The sequence below is a fragment of the Larus michahellis genome, chromosome 6 (genome assembly GCF_964199755.1).
Source record: "Larus michahellis chromosome 6, bLarMic1.1, whole genome shotgun sequence".
Taxonomy (NCBI): domain Eukaryota; kingdom Metazoa; phylum Chordata; class Aves; order Charadriiformes; family Laridae; genus Larus; species Larus michahellis.
In genome coordinates, this window is record NC_133901.1 from 51,751,184 (window position 1) to 51,771,899 (window position 20,716).

Genomic DNA, 20,716 nt, shown 5'->3' on the forward strand with positions numbered 1-20,716 from the left:
AACAACATACTGAAGGCAGGGCTGAATTGAACAAACTGGTCAGGCACTACTCTTAGAAAAGTTCACCTTCTGGCCCTCAATTCTTGAATGCATCAAAGAGCAAGATTTAAGAAAAAAAGTTTACAAAACCACCATAAAAGCACAGAGACCTTACCCGCCCCTCCTGACTCAGTCTGTCTAGACCTGAGGCTCCAGCTTTTGGCTCATTTCAGGATTGATTTTGCCCTAAATCCTTCCCAGCAGGTAGGAAGAAAAAGGAGATAGCTTAATCCTAATACCTTAGAGCTCTAGCAAACGCCTTAGATAACAACCTTAGGGCCACAGTACTCAGAAGACCTCCTGTTCTGCCTTCAGACTGTTGCAAGCATGGCAGTTCTGCTGTGGTAAATGCTACCCATCGAAAACTGGGCCCTTATGATCACCAGCTAATGTAGCTCATGGCATATCACAGGGCAGGAACTTGTTTGCAAGGGGAATGAAAGATAACTCCCACATTGCTGGTGCTTCTCCGAGATGGCATTTTGTTTGAAAATGAGTGAGTCGGGGAAACCATGTTTACCCACAGTTCAAAGTCCGGGCACCTGCTGGCACCTGGGGAGTTCAGTTCCAGCCGTTTCCAGCAGTGAATGAACTTGGGATCAGCTCCAGCAATGGAGACGGCTCTCTGCCTGCCGAGCAGATGTCTGGAGACGCAGCCTGTCATGAAAGGGCCTCGGAAGAAGAGCATTCCAAGCCAGCAGGGCAGTGGCGGGGAACTGGTCTCTGTTGCTAAAACTGATCTAGCCCCTGGAGCAGCTGCAAACCTTGGCCTGAAATTGGAGCCTGTACATGGGGACAAAGAATATAAAAGGGAGGATGAGCTTCTCCCCTCCCCCTACCTTCATCACGTTTCCTCTTCTCGCCATTCGACCGAGGAATCCCCAGGATCCCGTTAATGGAGTAAGAGCCCACTGGATCATTGGAGGCACTGGAGACGGGAGGGGATGCTGTGCTGGGCACTGGACAAAAGGAAAAGGGAAAAAGGGCCATGAGGAGAGCAGCACAGCACTCAGGGATCCCCCAGCTGAAAGCTACACATGCCGCCAGTCTCATAGGAAAGCCTGGACACTAAGCAGACTCCCAGTCCCTCACACGGAAGGACTCATGCTCGCTCTACTGCTAATGTTGCTGCATCCCAGCTTTGCCAGTCTGTTCCTATACCATAGCTCCACAGCCTTCCAGTACAGGGCCATCAATAACAAGCAAGTGTATTCCATCAAGAAGCAAAACCTTGTTGTTATATCCCAGTTCAGAGCAGGCTTCCCAGTGTATGCCATGGTAACTGAGTGCAATGCTGCACAGGTCACATTTTCTAGTGACTTCCTAGTCCGTCTGTATTTTGTCCATCTGTCATTTCCTCTCAGCATTTTTACACCAGGAATGCACATGTCCACCCAAAACATTCACTGAAAGATTACCTTCTTAGCATCGGTTAGACGCACTTCAGTTTTGGGACAATAAATTCAGTTCCCTACTAGAACAAATGGTGAGTTGGTGATACGCACTCCAACCCAGGTTAATAAAATCTAGTGTCTTCCTTTTATGCTGACCAATGTCAACAGGCACACTCCTCCTGCCACTCAGGGCTGTCCAAGATTGCTCATGAGTTCCCCAACCAGAAATGACAAGTCATCCAGACTAGAAATGATCACTTCATGATAATCAAGGCTCTAGACTACAGAACAAGCAGAGCTATGCATCCAGTAGGCATGCCCATTATGTCCCAGCGTGTCCCAGTAATGGGGAGAGTATCCCAGTTCTCTTACAGGCCACTACCCGTCATTCAGCTCATAAAGCACTGACCTGAAGCAATCAATGCCTCCAATACAAGCCTCCCAGGATGGAGCAGAACCTGTCAATGCTATCCGATGTAGACCCACACTTCCCAGTACGTCCAAGAGCAATAAGAGACTCCAGTAGCAGGCACTATCCCAGCTCAGCCAACACTTTCCCTAGACATTGCACTACTTTTCCAAGAAGGAATAATATCTGCCAACGCCATCTGTTGTGGTCAGTGATTCCTAGTCCAGTGAGCAAGTCCAGACTAAAAGGGCATCCAGAAATGCTCTTCCATACTGGCCCATTCATTTCATTGTGCTCCTGAACACTGTTTGTGTACAGGATTATATCTGCCAGCTCTGTCCCATGTAGAACAACACTTTCCAGTAAACACTTGTATAACAGCTGGTTCTCAGTAACCAACAGTATCTTCGGCCATGAATTAGCCACTGTATTTCACAGTATCCCAGAATACAGCATGTTTTTTCCTGTTCTGAATTGTTCCTGGATAAAGCTATGCTAGCAACAGCAGAGACATCAGTGAAAAGTACCTCATCACACATCTAGCACAGTACCTTTAAACATAACAGACTTGGAGATATTTGGTCGCTTTATTACAGCCTCCATCTTCTGCTCACCTCAATAAACCCATCTCCCCCAGCAGAAAATGCATTTTCTCGGTGAAATACACCCATGGGATACCTGACTGTAGAGCTAGAACAATAAAGAACTCAGTTGTGAGGCACCAGGAATATCTTACCCTGGTCTGTGTATTACTAGCTCTAAGAAATGGACCAGTTCCAGCAAAGGGAAAGAAGAGGAATTGGGAGAGAGAGGGGAAAAGAGAGTCAGAGTAAGAAGGAGACAAAAGGTGAAGACTGGTGCTTAGACAGGATAGCGGTAAATGCTTCTCTCTAGGGAGGCGAAGGAAAGAGTGTGAACGTGAAATGGATGTTAAGGCAGAATCACTTTGGGCAAACCCCTACCTTGGGCTGGTTTCTCTGCTATGATTCCCTTCTCTGCAATGCAATGAGGGAAACGAAGAACAGAAACCTCTGATTTCCATTGAGGTTTCTTTTCCCCCACCCCCTCCTCCCTTTTGCTCTGTTTAGCATCTGCTTGTCAGACTTTTTTCCCTCAACTGAGCTTCATCCTCATTTCCACCTTTCCTGTCACCACCCGTCATGCCAGTTTCCTTACCGATAGTATGTCCTGGTGCAGTCACACCTGTCCCGCTCCCGTCTGGTGTTGGGTGAAAAGGTTGCTGAACTTTGGTTCTGATGATCCTGGAAAAGAGCAAAACATGTTCAGAACTCAACTGCAACTTTTCTGTGCCTTTGCATACCCGCGATCCCAACTGTCAGAACCTGAAGCCTGATCTGAGCTCCGGGCACAGCAGAGTGGCTTCATTTGCCTTCTTGTCCCCCTGATTCCACTGCTTTAATGGTCCAGTTCCCAGAGAATTGCCCTTGCTCTGCTCTGTCGTCTTCTCCCCAGACGTGGGTATTCACTGCATAACTATGGTGCTCAGTGAACGCGTTAGCTGTGTGTTAGCAATTGCATTATCACTTATGATCTGACCTGCCAGCATGATCACAAGGCAGTCTTTGCAGCTAATAGAACCACTGCTGGATTTACAAACGGTGTAGATTTAATTTTGCTGTGTACCTAAAAAATACCTTTCTGACATAAAACTGTATGCTTTGAACTGATGGAAGGCTTACCCAAAGCCTGTGCCCTTCATAGAGAAGAAGGTGGGAGCAGAGGGCATCTGTAGGAAGTGCTGATGGGATATAGAACACCAGGAAAAAGAAGCTCCAGCAAAAAGAGTAAAAATTGATGTTTATCAGGTGGTGAATGAACACAGCATGGAAACCCAAAAAGATGTCACAGTGAATGCTACAAAGCTCATAATGCAGCTCAGAATGAAAATAAACTGAACTGTAATTGTGAGTGCTCCGTTTCTTGTTACATGAAATCTTTTACCTCTAGGTCACTGGTTTAAATCCAGCTAAGGTCAGTGGTAAAATACAATCACTAGCACCTAGTACTTGACTGGCAGGGTCCCTGCCTACTGGCAGATGCTGGGTATCTGTGGCTCAGGAACAACTGTCTCACCAAGGAACTTGGCAAATAAGGCATGACCTATGGAGGCCATGGAGACCAAATTCCTTTCTGAGATTAAAATGAGCCTCTCCAGTTAGGGTGAAAGCTGCAGATGTTCTTCAGCCTGAGTTTCTGGAACTCTCAGCCCTGCTTTAACTTCTCCCCAAAAATCTCTTCAGAAAGGGAAAGCAAATAACACATTCTCCCTGCCCACCCAAGAACTTCCATCAAAGATTCATTCTAAAGAATAAGTTGGCAAAACTTCAAAGAGCAAATGTGTGGCTAGTGGGTGTCATGGCATCAACAGAGATAGGCAGAGACATTGAAAGGGCAGTTCTGAAAAAGCACAACTCCTGAGATTGAAACCTTCTTAGGAAAAGAAAGCTATTTCAGAGCATATCACCTCAGCATGTTAGGAAACTTTGATGCACACGTGATGAAGCCTGGGCAGTAGCTGGAGTGGCAGAGAGGCTGCCCGGGACATAGCTGGAGACAGGGAATGTCAAGGTTCTAGTTGGGGATTGAGATCAAGGTCCTCGACCCATATTGGTCAGTGGTACCAGGGGCCCTAATCTATAGCTGCTGAGGACCTATACAGAAGGTGTCTGAGGGCCTCGGGGCCAGATTCTGAGGTCATGCTGATATGCAGTAGCTGAGGAGCTGATCTGAGAAGTCTGTGCTAGGGCAAATAATATAACTTTTTTCTTCTTTTCTGTTTTTTCCTTTTCTTTTCTCTTCTCTCACATTCCCCCTAAAATCCCCTGAAGTGCCACTCTGGCTGTGTGAGTTTATTGATTTCCCCCAGCCCAGAGAAACAGAAAGAGGGGATGGGGTGCAGGCAAAGGGATGGAAATAGAAAGCTATAAATTATTTGTGACAGGAAAGCAATAGTGCCAGAGTGCTGAGCACAAGTCCCGTGTCACTATTAGATTCCTTTTAGCCTGATGACACTGTAAAAGAGGTTAAGTGTCTGATGGAATCGTACACCTTGGGGGCAGGGGCAGTCCAGGAGCAGAACAAGCCACAGAGAGCGGGTATATCAATTCTCCAGGCCAATAATATTCCCCTCATTGATCGCAACACAAAGTTCAAAAATCTCATTATAGCCAGGCAGACCTGGAACTTTTTAAAAATCAATAGAGTGATATAATGTATGTATACTTTGTATAAATGTATCTATCCATCCATCCATCCATCCGTCTATCCAAAATCTGCCTGAGGGTGTCTAAGTTAACCTACACATTATACTGTGTTATGTTCTACTGTAGTGTAGCATAGTGAATGGATTAGAAGATTTCCCCTGCAGCCTTAGATGACATATTATAAAATGTCCTGTTAGCACTGAGGTGACATCAGACTGTTCCATTCATACTGAGATATGACATCAGATTTGCCATTCGTATTGGGAGGTGGCATCAGACAGCTCAGCTTCCAGTGAGGAGAACCATAAGATGAGCCTAATTATACTGAGATGGCCAATCTGGCTGTGCTGAATCATCCTGCATGAAAATTGCAAAGTTTGGAAACGCCATTTAGAGTGAAAACAGCCTCTGAAACGATGGTGGTATAAAATGCCTGTCCACAATGCTTCAAAAACCCAGGCAGGGGCGAACAGGAAGGTTCAGTTTCCTTCCCTGTTCAGTTCACGGTCTCTCGGCTGGGAATGCCAGTTAGTGCCACTTGTGACTGTGTTTACTGAGATGTGTCCATTAGGAACTGGAATGAGACTCACCAGCTCATTTCACCAAGCAGCCGTCAGCTGGTAATGATTTTCGGTCACTACCAACCAGGGCCAGATTTCAGCTAGTGACCCAGAGGTGAAAGGCTCTGTTCAAAAGCGCTCCCCTCCTAAGAATGAAACTGGGTTTATGTCAAGAGAAAGTGTCTGGAAGCAGTGAGCAAAAGGGAGTAGTTCTGGTTGTGCAAACTCCAGTGGCCTGGGTCAAATAATTCATGGCATTCATGCACAGTGAATCTAATGAGATCTCAGGTAAAAGGTATTTCCTACGCCTAAAAGAAGAGACAGGTCATGAAGAGGCTCTGCCCTTTGCCCTACAGTCATGACTGAACTCTAGCGTTGACTAGCCCCTGAGTAGAGGAGAAATTTCACAACCCTAAGGCTCAGTACAGAATACGGCGTGCATCCCGCTGGGTCGATTCATTTTGGGACAGCAGGATAGCTGGGCATCACTGCTGCTGCTTTAAGAGGCTTCGAGCGAGTCTGTCCTACACGAGACCACCTAATGAAACAGCAGATGAAAGATGAACACAGCTGACCTGGTCCTGTAGCAACAGATGCGGCATAATAATGCTTGCTTTAAACTTCAGGATTGCTGAAAGTGTCTCACCCTTACTGGAGACTGAAATACGCACTAAGCCAGCTCTGCTGCCTCAAACCGAGGATTTCTGGATTACCGCTGCGTAAGAGGGAGCAAAACCTCGATCACCTCTTGCTGCCTTTGATGGCGTGTTCTTGCCTCTAGACACTGGAGAAAGACAAGCCTTTTTGCAGAATGCTTCCTCAGCCCTTCCCAAAAGCAGAAGGGACACAAATCCTGGCACAACAGTCAGCTGTGCTGGTTTCTTGAAGTAAATGATGAGATTTTCAAAAGTCTGTCTTTTCTCCAAAAGAAATTGTCACTTTGGACTAAATTCATCCCTGCTCTAATTCCATCCCAGTCAGTGACCCCAGTAACAGCATTTGTGTTTAATTAGGGGCATAAACTGGTACTTACTGTAAATTCCCATTTTTCATTTTCCAGTGGGAGGTTTTTGCACAAGTCGTCTACTTAGAGTTTCAGAGAATATACACAGTTTTAATACATAACCTTCTGAAGTTTCAGCAACAGGACATTTATAGATCTTTGATTGCAGTAAAGCAACTGAACTTCATTTCACAATCTGAATTTAATATGCGATATTATCTTAAGTAATGGCATATAATGTCATTACAGTACATAGTATCATACTCTGAATTATACATCCATTCCTGGAATTCATGAGTTACCATAGTTGGCTTGTAGTAACTCTTTCTAGAGTTAATACTGTGTACAGCTCCAGCTGAAACCAACTGCCTGTTTCCAAATGCCTTTGACTTTCTTAAACGTTCGGCATTAGATCATGAATTTCCAGTGTTTGATTTCCACTTTGTTATTTTCAGCAGTTTTAATGCAATTCCTTTTGCTGATTCTGAATACAGATGGACAGACAAAAATTACCTCTCCTAGTATGACAGTTGTAACAAGCTCTAATCAAATTTGGTCAAGAATGTAGAAAGAAATATCAGAAGTTAAAATTAGCTGACTGTTAGTCCTTTCTGAGAAGCAGAACTTTATTTCACTCTTTGTATATAAGCAAGCAAAAAATCACTTCTAAACCTGTCCAGAAATTATTTGCTAAAAGAATGACAGTTCATAGGAAACGTCCCTCGCTTCTCTGACGTTTCTATCCAAACACTCTTACAGCCTGACATACTCTGTGGTTTCTCCTCTCTGACTATTGCTGGCAGAGTCTTTAGACAGTATCTCAAATAAAAAAATCATACTAGGGCTGATCAGGGCGAGATGAAGTAGGTCTGAATCACACAGAGTCCCAGTCTAGCAATTCTTTTAATCCTGGAAGAACAAAGTGAAGTTGCACTAAGGGAAGGAGTGGTGTGTCCTGCTGCCTCAAGGAGACCCTGGCAGATTTCAGAAAGCACTGGCATCCTCACTTTGATCATATTCCTTTGTCATGGATTATTTTTCAGAGTGGAAGGATACATTCAGCAGAGCACCAAACTCCTTGTAATTGTTTTGGAGTATTCATATTTTAAATGCTCCATATTAGAAGCACATTACAAGACCCCAGGGTGTGCATTACTGGGCAATTAAAGCGGTTCTTGGAAGGCTAACATTGCGAAGCTTCAGCCTTTTCTCTGCAGTGTGTCCAAGGGAGGCTGTGATGGCCAAGGAACACACACCCTGCTGTGCTGCACTGCTTAATTAGCGCAGGGCCCGACTGCTGAGCCACGGGCTCTGCCGGCAGTAGCGACAAGGCAGCCTGCAGGGAACTTGGTGCAGGGCTAAGTGAGACAGTGATGCCTTCTCTGCATCAGACTGCTTCCTACAAAAGGGCCCGTGACCATCCCAGTCATGCTGGCGTCCAAGCAAGCCTGAGGAAAAGAGGGAGGATGTCTGAGGAAAAGAAGTGACATGGGAATGGGAAGAGGCAGCTTTGGGCTCCTTGGTGACAGCCCCCATGGAGCCAAACCTCCAGATTGGTGCTCCGCAGGCATAAAGAGCTCTGAATGTGGTTTTGGTTCAAATAGGAGGGAGTCTTATGTTTCTGTGCGTGGGTCGAGACACAGCTGATTTCACAGCTGAGCAGAAGAAAGGGGGGGAAAAAGTCTTGTTTGCACAAACAAAGTCCAAAATGGAAAGCAAGCTTCATAGCACGGTGAGGAAAAACAACCAAGGGATTTGGGGGGTGAAGGAAGGGAAATAGAAAGTCTGATAGTTAGAGCCTAATCCGATTTAGGGAAAGAGCTTCAGTTCCTTGCTCTGTCATGGACCTCTCATCAAGACTTTGGACAAATGGCATTTCTCTCTGTGCTCTGTTTCCTGCCTGAAGTGTGAAGATAGGAGCATTGCCGTGCCACCTGGGGCACAGCGAGGACAGCTGGAAGGAGGAGTGAAGGGCTCAGACTCTCTAATAACAGGGGCCAAGTAAGTGCTTCAGCGAGCTGTAGCACAGTATTGGCTCCGTTCCCCTGCTTGAAGCAGAAGTGACATGTACCCTGCTGACAGTGGCTGTACGTGAAGGGAAGGGAGGTAGGCAAAGGCAACAGGAGCTGTATTTCAGCTGCATGGGCTTTGGTGGTTGTGTTTGAATTTGCAGCAGCAGATGTAGTTGGGAAGATCAGAGCTGCAGTTGCCCCCCCAAAGCCACAACATCATTTCCATTAGGAAGTGGGGGGGAGGGCAGTAGCTTCTCCTACTGCTCTCAAAATCTACCGCAACACTTGCAGCCCTCAGAACAACAGCTGACATTGGCAGGAGCAGCAGACTCAGCTTCCTTGCTAGCTGGCCCGAGGCTCTGGCGCTCCCTGCCAAGGCAGCAGAATGCCTTCAAACCCTGCCATATTCAGGGGCCACGAGCAATATTCACACATTCAAACTCTCTCCTGTCATGAAAATTACATTTCCTTCTCCCTACCTTTTGGAAAGGGAGAAAGAAGGGTGATCATGTACCACGTTAGTATATAAGCACAAGTATGACAGATGAATTTGATTAGATAGATAGATTGATAGTCCTAAAAGGTGCCTGAAGAGGGATAATCTATTTTTCTGAAGCTTCCAAATAGATGAGAGGTCAAAATGGAGATGCTTTACATATCTCAAAACACAATCCCAGCCCTCCCTGAGAAGATTTGACTCCTTATCTGCTGTTAATATATGTAGGTCCACCAACTTCACTGGAGCTACAGTGACATCATGCTTGAAGACATGGGGAAAAAAGTGCCACTTTGTTCCAGGTTATCCTGCTGCCTCCAAACACGGGAGAAAGCCCAATCCTGCCCTTTTCTCTCACTGCATTTCTTGGCTGCACTCTGAGAAGAGGCAGAATTCACAGCAGCAGTTTTACTATCTGAAGGGCTTAGAGAGGAGCTAGGATTTTTTTTGTTGTTTTAAATCAGTGACCCATGATGACACCATATGGTTTTATTTCATTTAATTTGAGCAGAGCATTAACGTTCAGCTTCTAGCAGATCTCTGCCCATTCCAGTTCTGCTGTGCTACACGGTACAAGTCCAGATGTAAGGAAGAGGGGTGGAAGGAAAGAAAGGTGATGGTGCCTGCCTTCTGGGAGGGGGGGATCTGCCAGGCAGGGGGCTGGCCTGCCAACTCCTCCTGCTGGGCTGGAACACACAACTTCGTGCCACTGGTACCGATGGGCTTGACAGTGGTCAGCCCCACACGTGTAAGTTGCCTAGCCTGACCTCCCAGAATGAATCGCTGCATTAGGCTTTGAGAAACATCTTTGCGTTCATCCAAGTGGATTTGTGTGAGGGCACAAAACCCACCTGGGAGACAGAAGGTGTGCTTGAATAGTTGCTGTGTTCTGCAAAGCTTGTGGCTACAGAGCCATCAGGACCCAGGCTGGCTGGCTTAAAGCTGGCTAAAGTACATCTACATGAGCTGCAGTCAAGCAGTGACTGCAGCATAGAAATGTCCTCAGGCAGGTGTTTCTACTTTTATTACACTCAGTTCACGTTTGGAAGGCTTCCTTTGCAGTCAGGAAAGCTAGAAATTCATTAAAATCCAAACATCTAGAAGATGTCATACAGTTAACAAAATACTGGAAGCAAACTTGATCCTGGGTGTAGATATTTGATGTCCCAGGTTTAAGGTGAATTAGGGAGATATTAAAGGACAAAAAGGTTTCTGCTGGTCTTGGACCTAGAAACACAGGCCTGGAAGGAGCCACCTTGGTCATCAAATCCAAATTCTAATACCACGGGCAACCACAGAGCAGATATTCAACTCACAGCACCCACAACAGTATCCATCCCAGCAGCTACAGATCTACCACTCCCCCTCACCAAACTCATAGTCTCTGCAACAAAAGACCAAAAGCTTCAAAAACGACAGGCCACAGGAAGAGAGCAGGAGAGAAGCGTTGCCAGCGACTAGGTCCCCTTCACTAGCAAGAGATTTCTGCCGTGAAAATGCCCAGAACTTTTTGAGCTCCTAGGAATTAATGATTTTCCAAGAGCACACCTACATTGCAATGACTGCAGTTCAAAGCGGCCGGCTTGGTTCCTGCTAGCAGCGCTGCTGCAGCAGCACGGAGCTGGCGTAGGGTACAGCCCCACGAGCTGCCAGCGCGCCGGTGACTGCCACGCAGCACGGGCCGGAGCTGTCAGAACAGCGGCTGTGCCAGCGGGTGAGTTAAGAAGACCTACAGAAACACATGAGCTTGCCAAGGTTAAATATCTTAATCTGGAGCATGGGAACTTTTAATTGAAAGCTTTGCTTTGAGCCCATTTCCAGTTATTAAAATTCAGGAGTCTGTGCTGAATTCCTTGTGGACATTCATTTTGATTAACAGAAGACACGTGTGTATTACGAAAGGAGCCTTGAACTGGGAGGAATCAGATAAATGTAGATAACATTCTCAACTCTCTTGCAAGTTATGCCATATCTGGTATTTTGTGTAAAACCTCAGATCTTGAAGATATGCAATTATTTCAGCTTTCATTTAATACCAAGGTATTTCTGGCTTTCATGGCTGCAAAGACCAGGTGGAAGTGGGACCTGGCTGCCTCCCAAGGGGCCAGCACTGGAGGCAAAGGAGAAAAACCCAAATACATTCTTATTTACAGCCTTGTGAATTTTATGCCAGTCTCTTGGTTTTGGAGGGTGTAACTCAGGACTTTTTAACTTTGGGGCTTGGCAGCATTGTGTATTAGCTGTGTATCAGCTGTGTATTATCTCTGTATCATCTCTGTATCCTGTAGAGTCCTCCACTGCAGTACGTGCTTGCCTGTGGTGGGTAAGTAAATTATCCCCTTTACAGGGGTGTCACTGCGTGTGCCTCCCTTACGTTTGTCAGAACTGGTGAAAATTTCATAGCGGAGCCCTTACCAGTAGAAGATGTTTGCCCAAAATCAAAATAAAAACAGTGCTGGGAATGTTGTCAATTTAGATCTAATGTTATTTTTACCTCAGGTTTTAAATAAATGAACAAAATTGTGATAAGAATTTCAGCATTATCAGAATGGAAAAATTGGTGGTTTTTCTCTCTAAAATGACCTTTTTAGGGTGATTCAGAGCTAAAAAAAATAAAATTAGAATATATTTACATTTTATTGAAACAGCAGGTTCCAACTACACTGAAATGTAGCTGCAGAATTTTATTCAAGTTCTAATTTAAAATGAAAACCACATTGAAAAGTTGAAATTTCCACAGAGAACTTGAATCTTTCCCTTCCTGTTCTAGTCCTCACTGCTTTTGCTATTATTTGTTCCTTGCTTTATTATGCTGCCCAAAGCAGCCAGGCACAGGCAGGCACTTCGGAGTGCAGGTGCTACATGGGCTCCCAGCATAAAGTTGGTGCCCATCTCTGTAGAAGATAGGCTAGTTTTCAGATTTATAGGACAAAGCCGTCTTTTTATAATGAAAAGACAAATCTGTATCCAGTCTGCTTGGCTCATGTAAGTCACTATCAGGTCTAATATTTAGAGAATAGGAGCTATATGTTTGTTTATGTATCTATATTGTGTTTGCAAATGCGCTAGCATTTGTCTCTTAGTGCGTTTTAATTTACCACACAATGCGTGTACTTATTTGTCTTTGCCTATAGGTCTGCATTTACAACTGCGGGGATATGCAGTTAGACATTTGGGTCACATATTATATATTCTGACCCCATGAAGAATAATAAACACTTATTCAACCATTACAGTTTTTAACAGAGTTTAATGGGCAAACAGGCTGTTCAGATCTGTGGCTTGGAACCATCACCAGCCAGGTATATGGATGTTTTTGTACAGCACCAAGCACAGTTATTACAAATAGTAAGTCATAACCAGCTAGAACTGATCCGTAACAAGACTGTAATATCCATTATGTAATATTTAACATATCTGAATACTGATAGATAATTAATGTGGAACCTTGCTGTATTATAAGGCCCATACCAGTGCATGCATTCGCACAATTGTACAACTGAGTGCAGATCTGCTCTATTTCTGAATCCCATTATCTAGTGTCCATCTGATTAACTGCAGAGCTATGGGTTTCCCTGGGCCTTCAGCAACATGTTATTCCTATCCCATTCTGTTACTATCGTGGTGGCTGACAGAGAGAACACTGGACTTCCGTGTCCCCTTTTCCCAGTCCCTATATAAATACAGTCTCTGTCCATGGGAGTTAGCAAGGGTTTACCTACATACGGCTATGCAAAATAACTAATTTGAATTAACTGAATGTGTGAAATTAAAGTGGTCTAGTTAAACTACATTACACCTCTGACTCCCTTGTTTAGAATTAAGGCAGCTTTAATTTAGTTTAGCTTAATTCACTTTGGAAATGAAGTAAACTAAATTCAATTTAGGACGCTCAAATTTTGAATGAGCATCTGAACAATGTTTTAATGCTTTTAACCGATGCACTTGCAAAGTTAATTCAGATTAATTTTCTCATTTGCCCCTGTGTAAACAAGGCTGTTGCCTGTTCCCTGTCAATGAAACCGTCTCAGCTGAGACTCCTTCAACAACTCCAAATTGACAAACAGCCTCCCAAGAGCAACAGTTTAAATGATCCTCCTACATACACAACCATTTCTTCATCCCTACATCCCTGTGCAGGCAACTTTTCTCCCTGTGAGCTTTTGCGATTTCTAAGACTGATTTGTCCAGAGCTTGACACACTGAGCCAGGCACCAGCTGGGGTAAGCATAGAAGAGGAGCAATTGATTAACACTACCTGAAGACCTGAGTTATAAATATCTAATTATATAAATTTTACAGTTTAGGCTTTTGCAGTGAAATACTGTATTGCAAATTACATATCTTGTAATATCATGATATTCTAGAGAATTTTAGGGATTTTATCTAGTTCTGTTATTTCAAAATATGGTCCCCTTAATCTGAACTAGTACTTGCTCCCCTAATGAATGGGAATACCTCCAGCTGTAAATTAGCATGTATTTAATTTTTTGATCTAATTTAGATTGGACGAGATCAGATGCAATCAGGATTCATAGGTAGAGGAGTACAGAAGAACATAGGTGATGGTATGCAAACAGCTATACTACTTTTACATTTTTTCTTGAATATATTGTAGTCTACGAAGACAGGAGGTAGCATAAGGTAGCCCAGAGATTGCCATTTTTGCCATTTTTAAAGGGCCGTTGCAAAATCAATCATGAACAAAACAATCTTAAAAATAACACAAAAGCATATTTTTAATGCAAAAATATTAATCTTTTTTAAGCATCATTATGGAAATTTCAGACTTTTCATTATCTTGATTACTTTTAAAACCACACTGTGTATTTGGTGAAAAGACATCTCAGGAGGAAAATGTTGTGAAACATTTTTATCACAATGCAATAAAGCCCTTGAAAAATTGCCTTTTGGAAAATCTCAATTCAGAGAAAGCACCTGCCCTAAAGCTTTGCTAAAAAGCCAACCAGACAAACAAAAAACCAAACAAAGCAAAGAAAGACCACTTAAATATCCCAAGCCATTAAGTCCTATTTGATCAGATGGTTAGGCTATATTTTTGTGTGCTTGTTTTTTTATGGAGTTAGTGCTAATGAATAAACATTGTTTGACAGCTACTACAGTCTCAGGTCTTTGACTGGTAGAAAATTAGCACAGTTTCACTGAAACAGTTACCAGTATCATATAATGAGGTAGTCCTATATATTAATATGCTTGTGCAGAATGCAATTGAGTGTGTGTGGGCATCCATTTACGTGCAGCTAGCTAAAAAGATGCCACTGTAAGTAAAATCTAGGTTTGTAACAAAACATTGGATTGTGTGACTTTTTTGGTGTGGGTACACAGCTATAGGGGACTACACTGATGTACCAGTGTGTGTGTGTATGTGCTCGTGCATTTGTACACACAGTCATTTGCATGTCTGTCTGTCCACAGGTATGTTTCTACTTCTGTGTGTAATCTGGCTGCGGTGCTTTCTGAATAGCAATGAGCTCAGTAAAAGCATGTATATATTTGTATCTCTTTGTGCATCTATCTGCATACGGATGGGCTTGCCTGGTGTCTGTGGATGCATTTCTTCTTGTGTGGTTCGTGTGTCCCTCCTGTCAGATGGATGCCTTCTTGCGGTCTGATCTCGGTCACCGCGTGTGCTTTCATTCCCGTAAAAGGCAGTGTCCTGCAGCAAAACCACTAAGTGGGCATCAGGAGACCTGGATCCTAATGCAGCCACCCTGATGGATGGGCTCTGCGACTGAGCAGGCTCTTTTAATTCACTCTATGCCTCAGTTTCCCCTCCCACCTTTTTTTTACAAGGACTGTGGACATAGACTGTCTGCTACTCCATGGGCATATGTAGTGCCATATGTGATGGGCTCTGTCTAGCTCAGTCAAGACCCTGGGTCCTGAGAGGATCCTCTGATGCTATGCCACTGCCTTGCAGTAATATTCATCCCTGCACGTGCCTGCCGTCGTGTGTTGGTGTTTGGCTGTCCGTCTGTGTACTTTGTGGCTGGCTATTTGTAGTTTTGTTGAAGAGTTTATCTCCCCCATGTACATACAGAGCAGGGGGAGGTGGAAAGGAAGGAGTTATTAAATGCCAAGTGGATATGCAATAAATCCCATTGATTTTACAAACTCCAACTTGTCTTCAATCTCTTTCCATTCTTTATCCTGGGGGCATTGCAACAAAACCCTATTTTAAATACCTTTTCTTTCCCTTCCCCCTTCCCCCTCCTCCCACTCCCCAAAAAAGTGTCAATATTTTATTTGGATTTTTAACTTCGCTCCATAACAGTTGTTTGACCTCCTGACTCATGTGAGTCACATAAATTCTGGGACTTTATTCAGGAGCCATGTTCCTGCTATTGAATAAGCAATTTGGGAGGGTGAATTAATGACTTGTGCTGTTGCTGGAAAGTCCCTGAAGAAATATTAAAATTGCTTGCAGACTGAATCAATACTCACTGAACACCCAGCATGAGGACCTGGGCTTTTTAATGGCTACAAGCAGCGGCACTCGGTAGAGGAAGGGGAATTCCTGTACACACAGCGCACGCAGGCACACACAACCGACAGCAGCCTTCCCCCAGCCTGGCTGGCGTTTTCAGTAATGGCATATTCCTCTGCACACAACCTGGTACGAGCCAATGCCTGTTGTGCCAGGGAAAGGACCTGGAGTACGATTCCCCCATCTCCCTCCCAAGAAGATCATGCAGGATTTGCAAAAGCTGACGCTTTGTTAAGCGCTTGGGTTAGCATGCTCTGGCACAGTCTGTGAGGCGTGAGGAAGGTCGATCATTTGTGGCGTTATGAGTATGTTTTATGTGGGCACTTTGTTTTTTTCCTCTCTGAAGGGGAAAGACACTAGTGCTGTGATAGACTTGGGTGTGCTGCTGTGGCTTGGGAAGAGGATTGGGCTGTTTCGCGGAGGCACGTTTGTGAGATGGTTGTGTGGCTTTGGGTGCTGAACAGCGTTTGCATCTGTTCATAGTGTGGATGTGTTGTATTTCTGATATTCAGTAGGTTTTGCTTCCCTTATGTTGGCTAGTGTTATGGTGAGTCTTGAATGTCACGCACCCCTGCCTATGTGACTGCATGATGCTTTTGGTCATAGAGCATCAGCATCAGACATCCAGTGTCACTTCACTGGACCGGTCTATTTCAATGGCAGCGGGTGCGATCCTGCATGGTCCTGACTGCCCTGGGGGGTCCACCAGCCTCACTAGGGCATCAGCTCGCTGGGTGCGCTCCTCGCTAAGGCTTTACTATTTGTTACTTGCTAGGCTGACAACAGCCACATTTTGCCCACACCCTAAGTTTTGCTCTGAGCCCCCTCTGGCCAGGGTGGGTTTTGTTGCCAGAGTTTTCAGTTCTCCTTTGAGAACGTGGGCCCGTGTTTTGCCATTGTGGTCGTGAATGGCTGTTTTGTATTCCCTTGTTGGGCGGCTGTTATTGTGTATTAACACCGGGGTGGGTGCGCTTTGTATGACCGCATGTCCGTCTCATTGATTCCATCAGTATTATTTTGTAATCGTGTGTCTCTGTGATTGAGTTAGTGTGCATTTCAGGGCTCCTGTGTATTGAATAATGATGTCAAGGATTGGGTTGTTTGACTGGGTAATGGCCTCTTTTCAGTGTTGTAAGTGAATGTGTCCTTCTCCTGTTTCCCTGTCTCGGCTGGGGCAGGATCATTTACACTGGGTGATTCCTTAAGATGCTCACATGCACTAAAAGGATATCCCTTTGGCTCCCGAGCTCTCCCTGCCAGCGGGGTGTGCCGAGGGAACGCTGCTTGCATGTGTGGGACACACGGGGTGGCTGGTTCTCAGCTGGGTGCTTCAAGGTCTGTGGCCACTAACTTGTGAATAACATGTGTGTGCCAGCATATCTCTAAGGCTGTGTGAATATGTTTACGTGTGTGTGCACCTTCTGGTGCACTCAGGGGTTCTGCTAAGACTTTTCAGTTATGGTTTTGGGTAAGTCTCCATATCCTAGGTTTGTTCACAAATATATGCAAGACTATAGTGTGCAGTTTCAAATAGATTTGACTGAGTCTGTGAAGGGATCTGTAAGTGACTACATACGTCTACAGTGAACTGCACACTTGCCTTTGCAAGGGTCATCTTGTGTGACTTTCTACATTAACACAGAGAAGGGCACCCCTGTCAGTTAGCAGATGCCTCTGATTTGTGTGTGACTGCCTGACGATGTTCCATGTCTGAACTGACCTGGGTCTCTTATATATGTAAGAAGAATGGGATTCTATTTCAGCAGCATTTAGCAGTAAATATCTTTGTTAAGAAATTTTACATGTACAGTGAATCTCTGGGTTTGTGCAACAGCTTCTGACTTGTGTGGATATTGTGCGCTAATGCCCTAAGACAGTGGAGCCACATTTGGTCCCTTGGAAATGAACAAGAGAGTTCAGTTATTTTTCAGCTGATGATTATGTGTCATTGCCGCACGGATTTATTTGCTCGGTGCAGGCAATGTGTCTGGCATTGGGCCTGTTCTGTGCTTCCTCGGCCATCAGGATTTGGCCCAGCAGCAGTGACATCCAGACAAAGTCTATGAAAAAGGCTGTGAAAGATTCAGAAAACTTCCAGAGAAGACTCTCAACTGCACCCTCGCACCAAAATATTCCATCAGTGAAAGACCCGTGACCTCTCTCAGTCAGGTCATCTATACGTCTGGGATTTAGCAAGCCAGTGAGTTTAGCTTATATTTTTCAGTGAGGTTGCTAACAGGTAACTCCTTGCTCCTCCTTGCATTAGCTCAAGCCTTGTTACTTCCCCTGCCTCCTTGTTTGTGCTCTCCCACTGTTTTTCCCCCTTCCTCCTCTGTATTCCTGCCTGCATTTGACCTTGAACAGATGACACCATCCTTAGCCCACCCACTGCTTTAGCAGCTCCCACCCCTCACACTGGGGCAGCAGCATCAGGGTAATAGGGGGAGGAAAAAAATGAGGGAGTGAGGAAGGGAGAGGGGGGGGAGAGAGGGAGAGAGAGAGAGAGACCTGTTTGAAAATAATTGGAGGCTGTTAAACAGAGGAGCCCAGCATATCACTCTAGTAATGGAAATAAATTCCATTGTATTTGCATTTTAATTTTCCACATAAACAAAGGCCCGGAGTGTGCTGGCTTCGCCAGAATCACCGGCCAGAATTTAATTAGAAATGAAAAGTTTATAGGGTCCTCTTTAATGCGATTAATGCACAGTTAACATTTATCACATACATATGCTGGAATCGCCTTTTTTAAGCAACCACCGGCCATGAAATGAATTTCTTTTCAACTTTTTTAGCGTGTGTGAGGAAGGCTGTCTCTGGTGAGGCGGTCCAGTGAGCACACTCCTGACAGCTTGGTAAACTGCAGCCCACAGAGGCTTAGTAGCCCCCATCCTCACTGAGGAAAGTTCAAGGTGGCTTAAAGGGAAGCATGGTCTAGTGGTTAAAGCCTGAGGTTGGGAGTCAGGGGATCTGGGTTGTATTCCCAACTCTGCCACATGCTCACTGCATGACTGACTTGCTCTCAGCGTCTGTTTCGCTGGGTGTTAAAAATAAAAGAGAAATCAGCTGGAAGAAGATATCTCAGCCCCAGACCCCTCTGTGTCGCAGGCTCTCCAGAAACTTGCCCAGCCCTGTTGTATGGGATCTGGATTGGATCCTGCACTGTGCTGACCTCCCAGCTCATCTCCCTGTGCCCGAACATCCCTATGCCGGCCACAGGGACAGGGAAGCACCCACAATGCTCACTCGATGTGAGAGGCTGGGCCTCCCGGAGGGACTTCTTTACACTGCCCCAGCTGCCTGCACGCACCAGGCAGCGCTGATCCCTGCTGCATGGGTTTGTACGGATCTCACATTGCTTGTGCGAGATACACGTCTTCCTGCCAAGGGGCATGAGGCAAGAGTGGGACAAACCGCCTGTGCAGCGTGGGAGCCCTGGCAGCACTGCCATGAAGGGACCTGTATTCACTGCTGAGGCAGCTCCATTTATCTTAAGGGGATCCTCTCATGCTGGTTTGGTCCAAAAAAACTGCTAAGAATGGCTTGTGAGATACTGGGGCCATTAAACCTGAACCTCAGATCCTAGCATAAACCTCATCAGGAGTGGCTACTAGCCCTCCTTGTGGTAGGGGTAATTATATCTCCCTCACCCTGAGGGGCCCTGAGAGGTCACCTCGGGAGTGCTTATAAAAACCTTTGAGCTTGTCTGCATGAGTATACTAGGAAAAGCAAGTCTAAATCTAGACAAATTATCAATATCCTTCCCTTGCAGAGCACAATGCTGAGATAAAAGGCCAAAGGTGAACACCTCCCTTGTGAGCCCGTGCCCCTGCCAGAGCCAGGAGGGCATCAGGCTTGTCACCTCCCTGCCTGCTCCTGACTCCCAGAGGGGACCGTATTGCTGCTGGTGTCCCCATTGTCCCTTCCTTATGCCCCCTCCCTTGCTCTGGCTGTGTGACAGACGGGGGCTACAACCTCCCCCTACTCCCACGCTTCCTTTCTGGGCTGGCAGACAAGCAGAGCAAATAAACTAGGCCCATGGACACAGAGTGTTAGCGTGTTAGGGACACAGCAGGGGAAGGAGGAACATGAAACCTCTATTGATCCCTTGAGGAATGATGTCCCTTCCTTATCTTATCAGATTCTCTTCACTCTTCAATTATAGTCTGTTGAAATTGGCCTCTTAACCCAAACAAGATAACCTGGGTAATGAGGAGAAGAGTGGGAGGGGAGGGGAGAGGAGAGAAGGGCAGAGTCCAGTGCATTAAACTATAGCTATCATTAGAAAGATCTCCTTTAGTGTAACCCCCTCTGCCCCCACTATCCCCAGGTATTCCCTTCTTGCATCGTGTAGCAGATGAACTAGCACACATCTGCTCCCTGACAGATACATCATGCCATATACAACCCTCATTCCCTCAGATGCACTGGGTACCCCCAACAGGCACATGTCCCCACATTTGTACATGGCATCTCCAAGTATATGTATGCCCACCCTGCCATACACCTTCTGTGTTCACACATCTCAGCAGATGCCAGTCTGTGGTACACACGCTCACACACAGTGTTACTGACGCTGCCCATCTCACCAGCTGCATTCTCCTCGCATGTTAATGGTATGGCTGCCATATCACTGTATACCCAGGTCCACCCAAAAGAACTGCTGACAAACACATGGAGCACTGCTAGGTCCCCCATGCTTCTGTTCACAGCCACAGTTCATCGGTGCATTCACACGACTGCCTTGCCATTGGAAAGCAGTCATGCAGAATCCTGTGCAGAGCCACACAAACCTAGACAGGCTTCCCAAGACGTGCATTGCCATGCCTTTGCTCGCCCCTGTGACTCCCTCCATGTAACTGCAGAGTTACGATGTTGTTTCCATGGATAATACTATTCTTAGTTCTTACACAGACCAGTAATACCTACATGCTATAAGTCTATACTCCCAGCTGGACATGTTGCCCTAGTGATGTGCCCACGCTCCTCCTTGTACACATGTCATGGAGTATAGGGCACGTCTCGCCCAAATATCTATTACAGAGAAGATTGTCTGGTGGAACAATAGAGA

General features: G+C 45.4%; 1 protein-coding gene across 5 annotated transcripts in view; it reads right to left on the reverse strand.

The window, feature by feature from the left end:
• The window catches only part of PAX2 (paired box 2), an 84,941-nt gene that overhangs the window by 47,195 nt on the left and 17,030 nt on the right, over positions 1–20,716 (reverse strand). For 3 of the 5 annotated variants that reach the window (XM_074589861.1, XM_074589860.1, XM_074589858.1), the window contains 2 exons: positions 3,046–3,104; positions 879–998 (listed from right to left, as the gene is read on the reverse strand). In XM_074589861.1, coding sequence (XP_074445962.1) covers positions 879–998; positions 3,046–3,104 — 179 coding nt within the window. Of the gene's footprint in view, positions 1–878; positions 999–3,018; positions 3,105–20,716 lie in introns of all 5 variants that reach the window. The other 2 variants (XM_074589857.1, XM_074589859.1) reach the window with 1 other exon arrangement.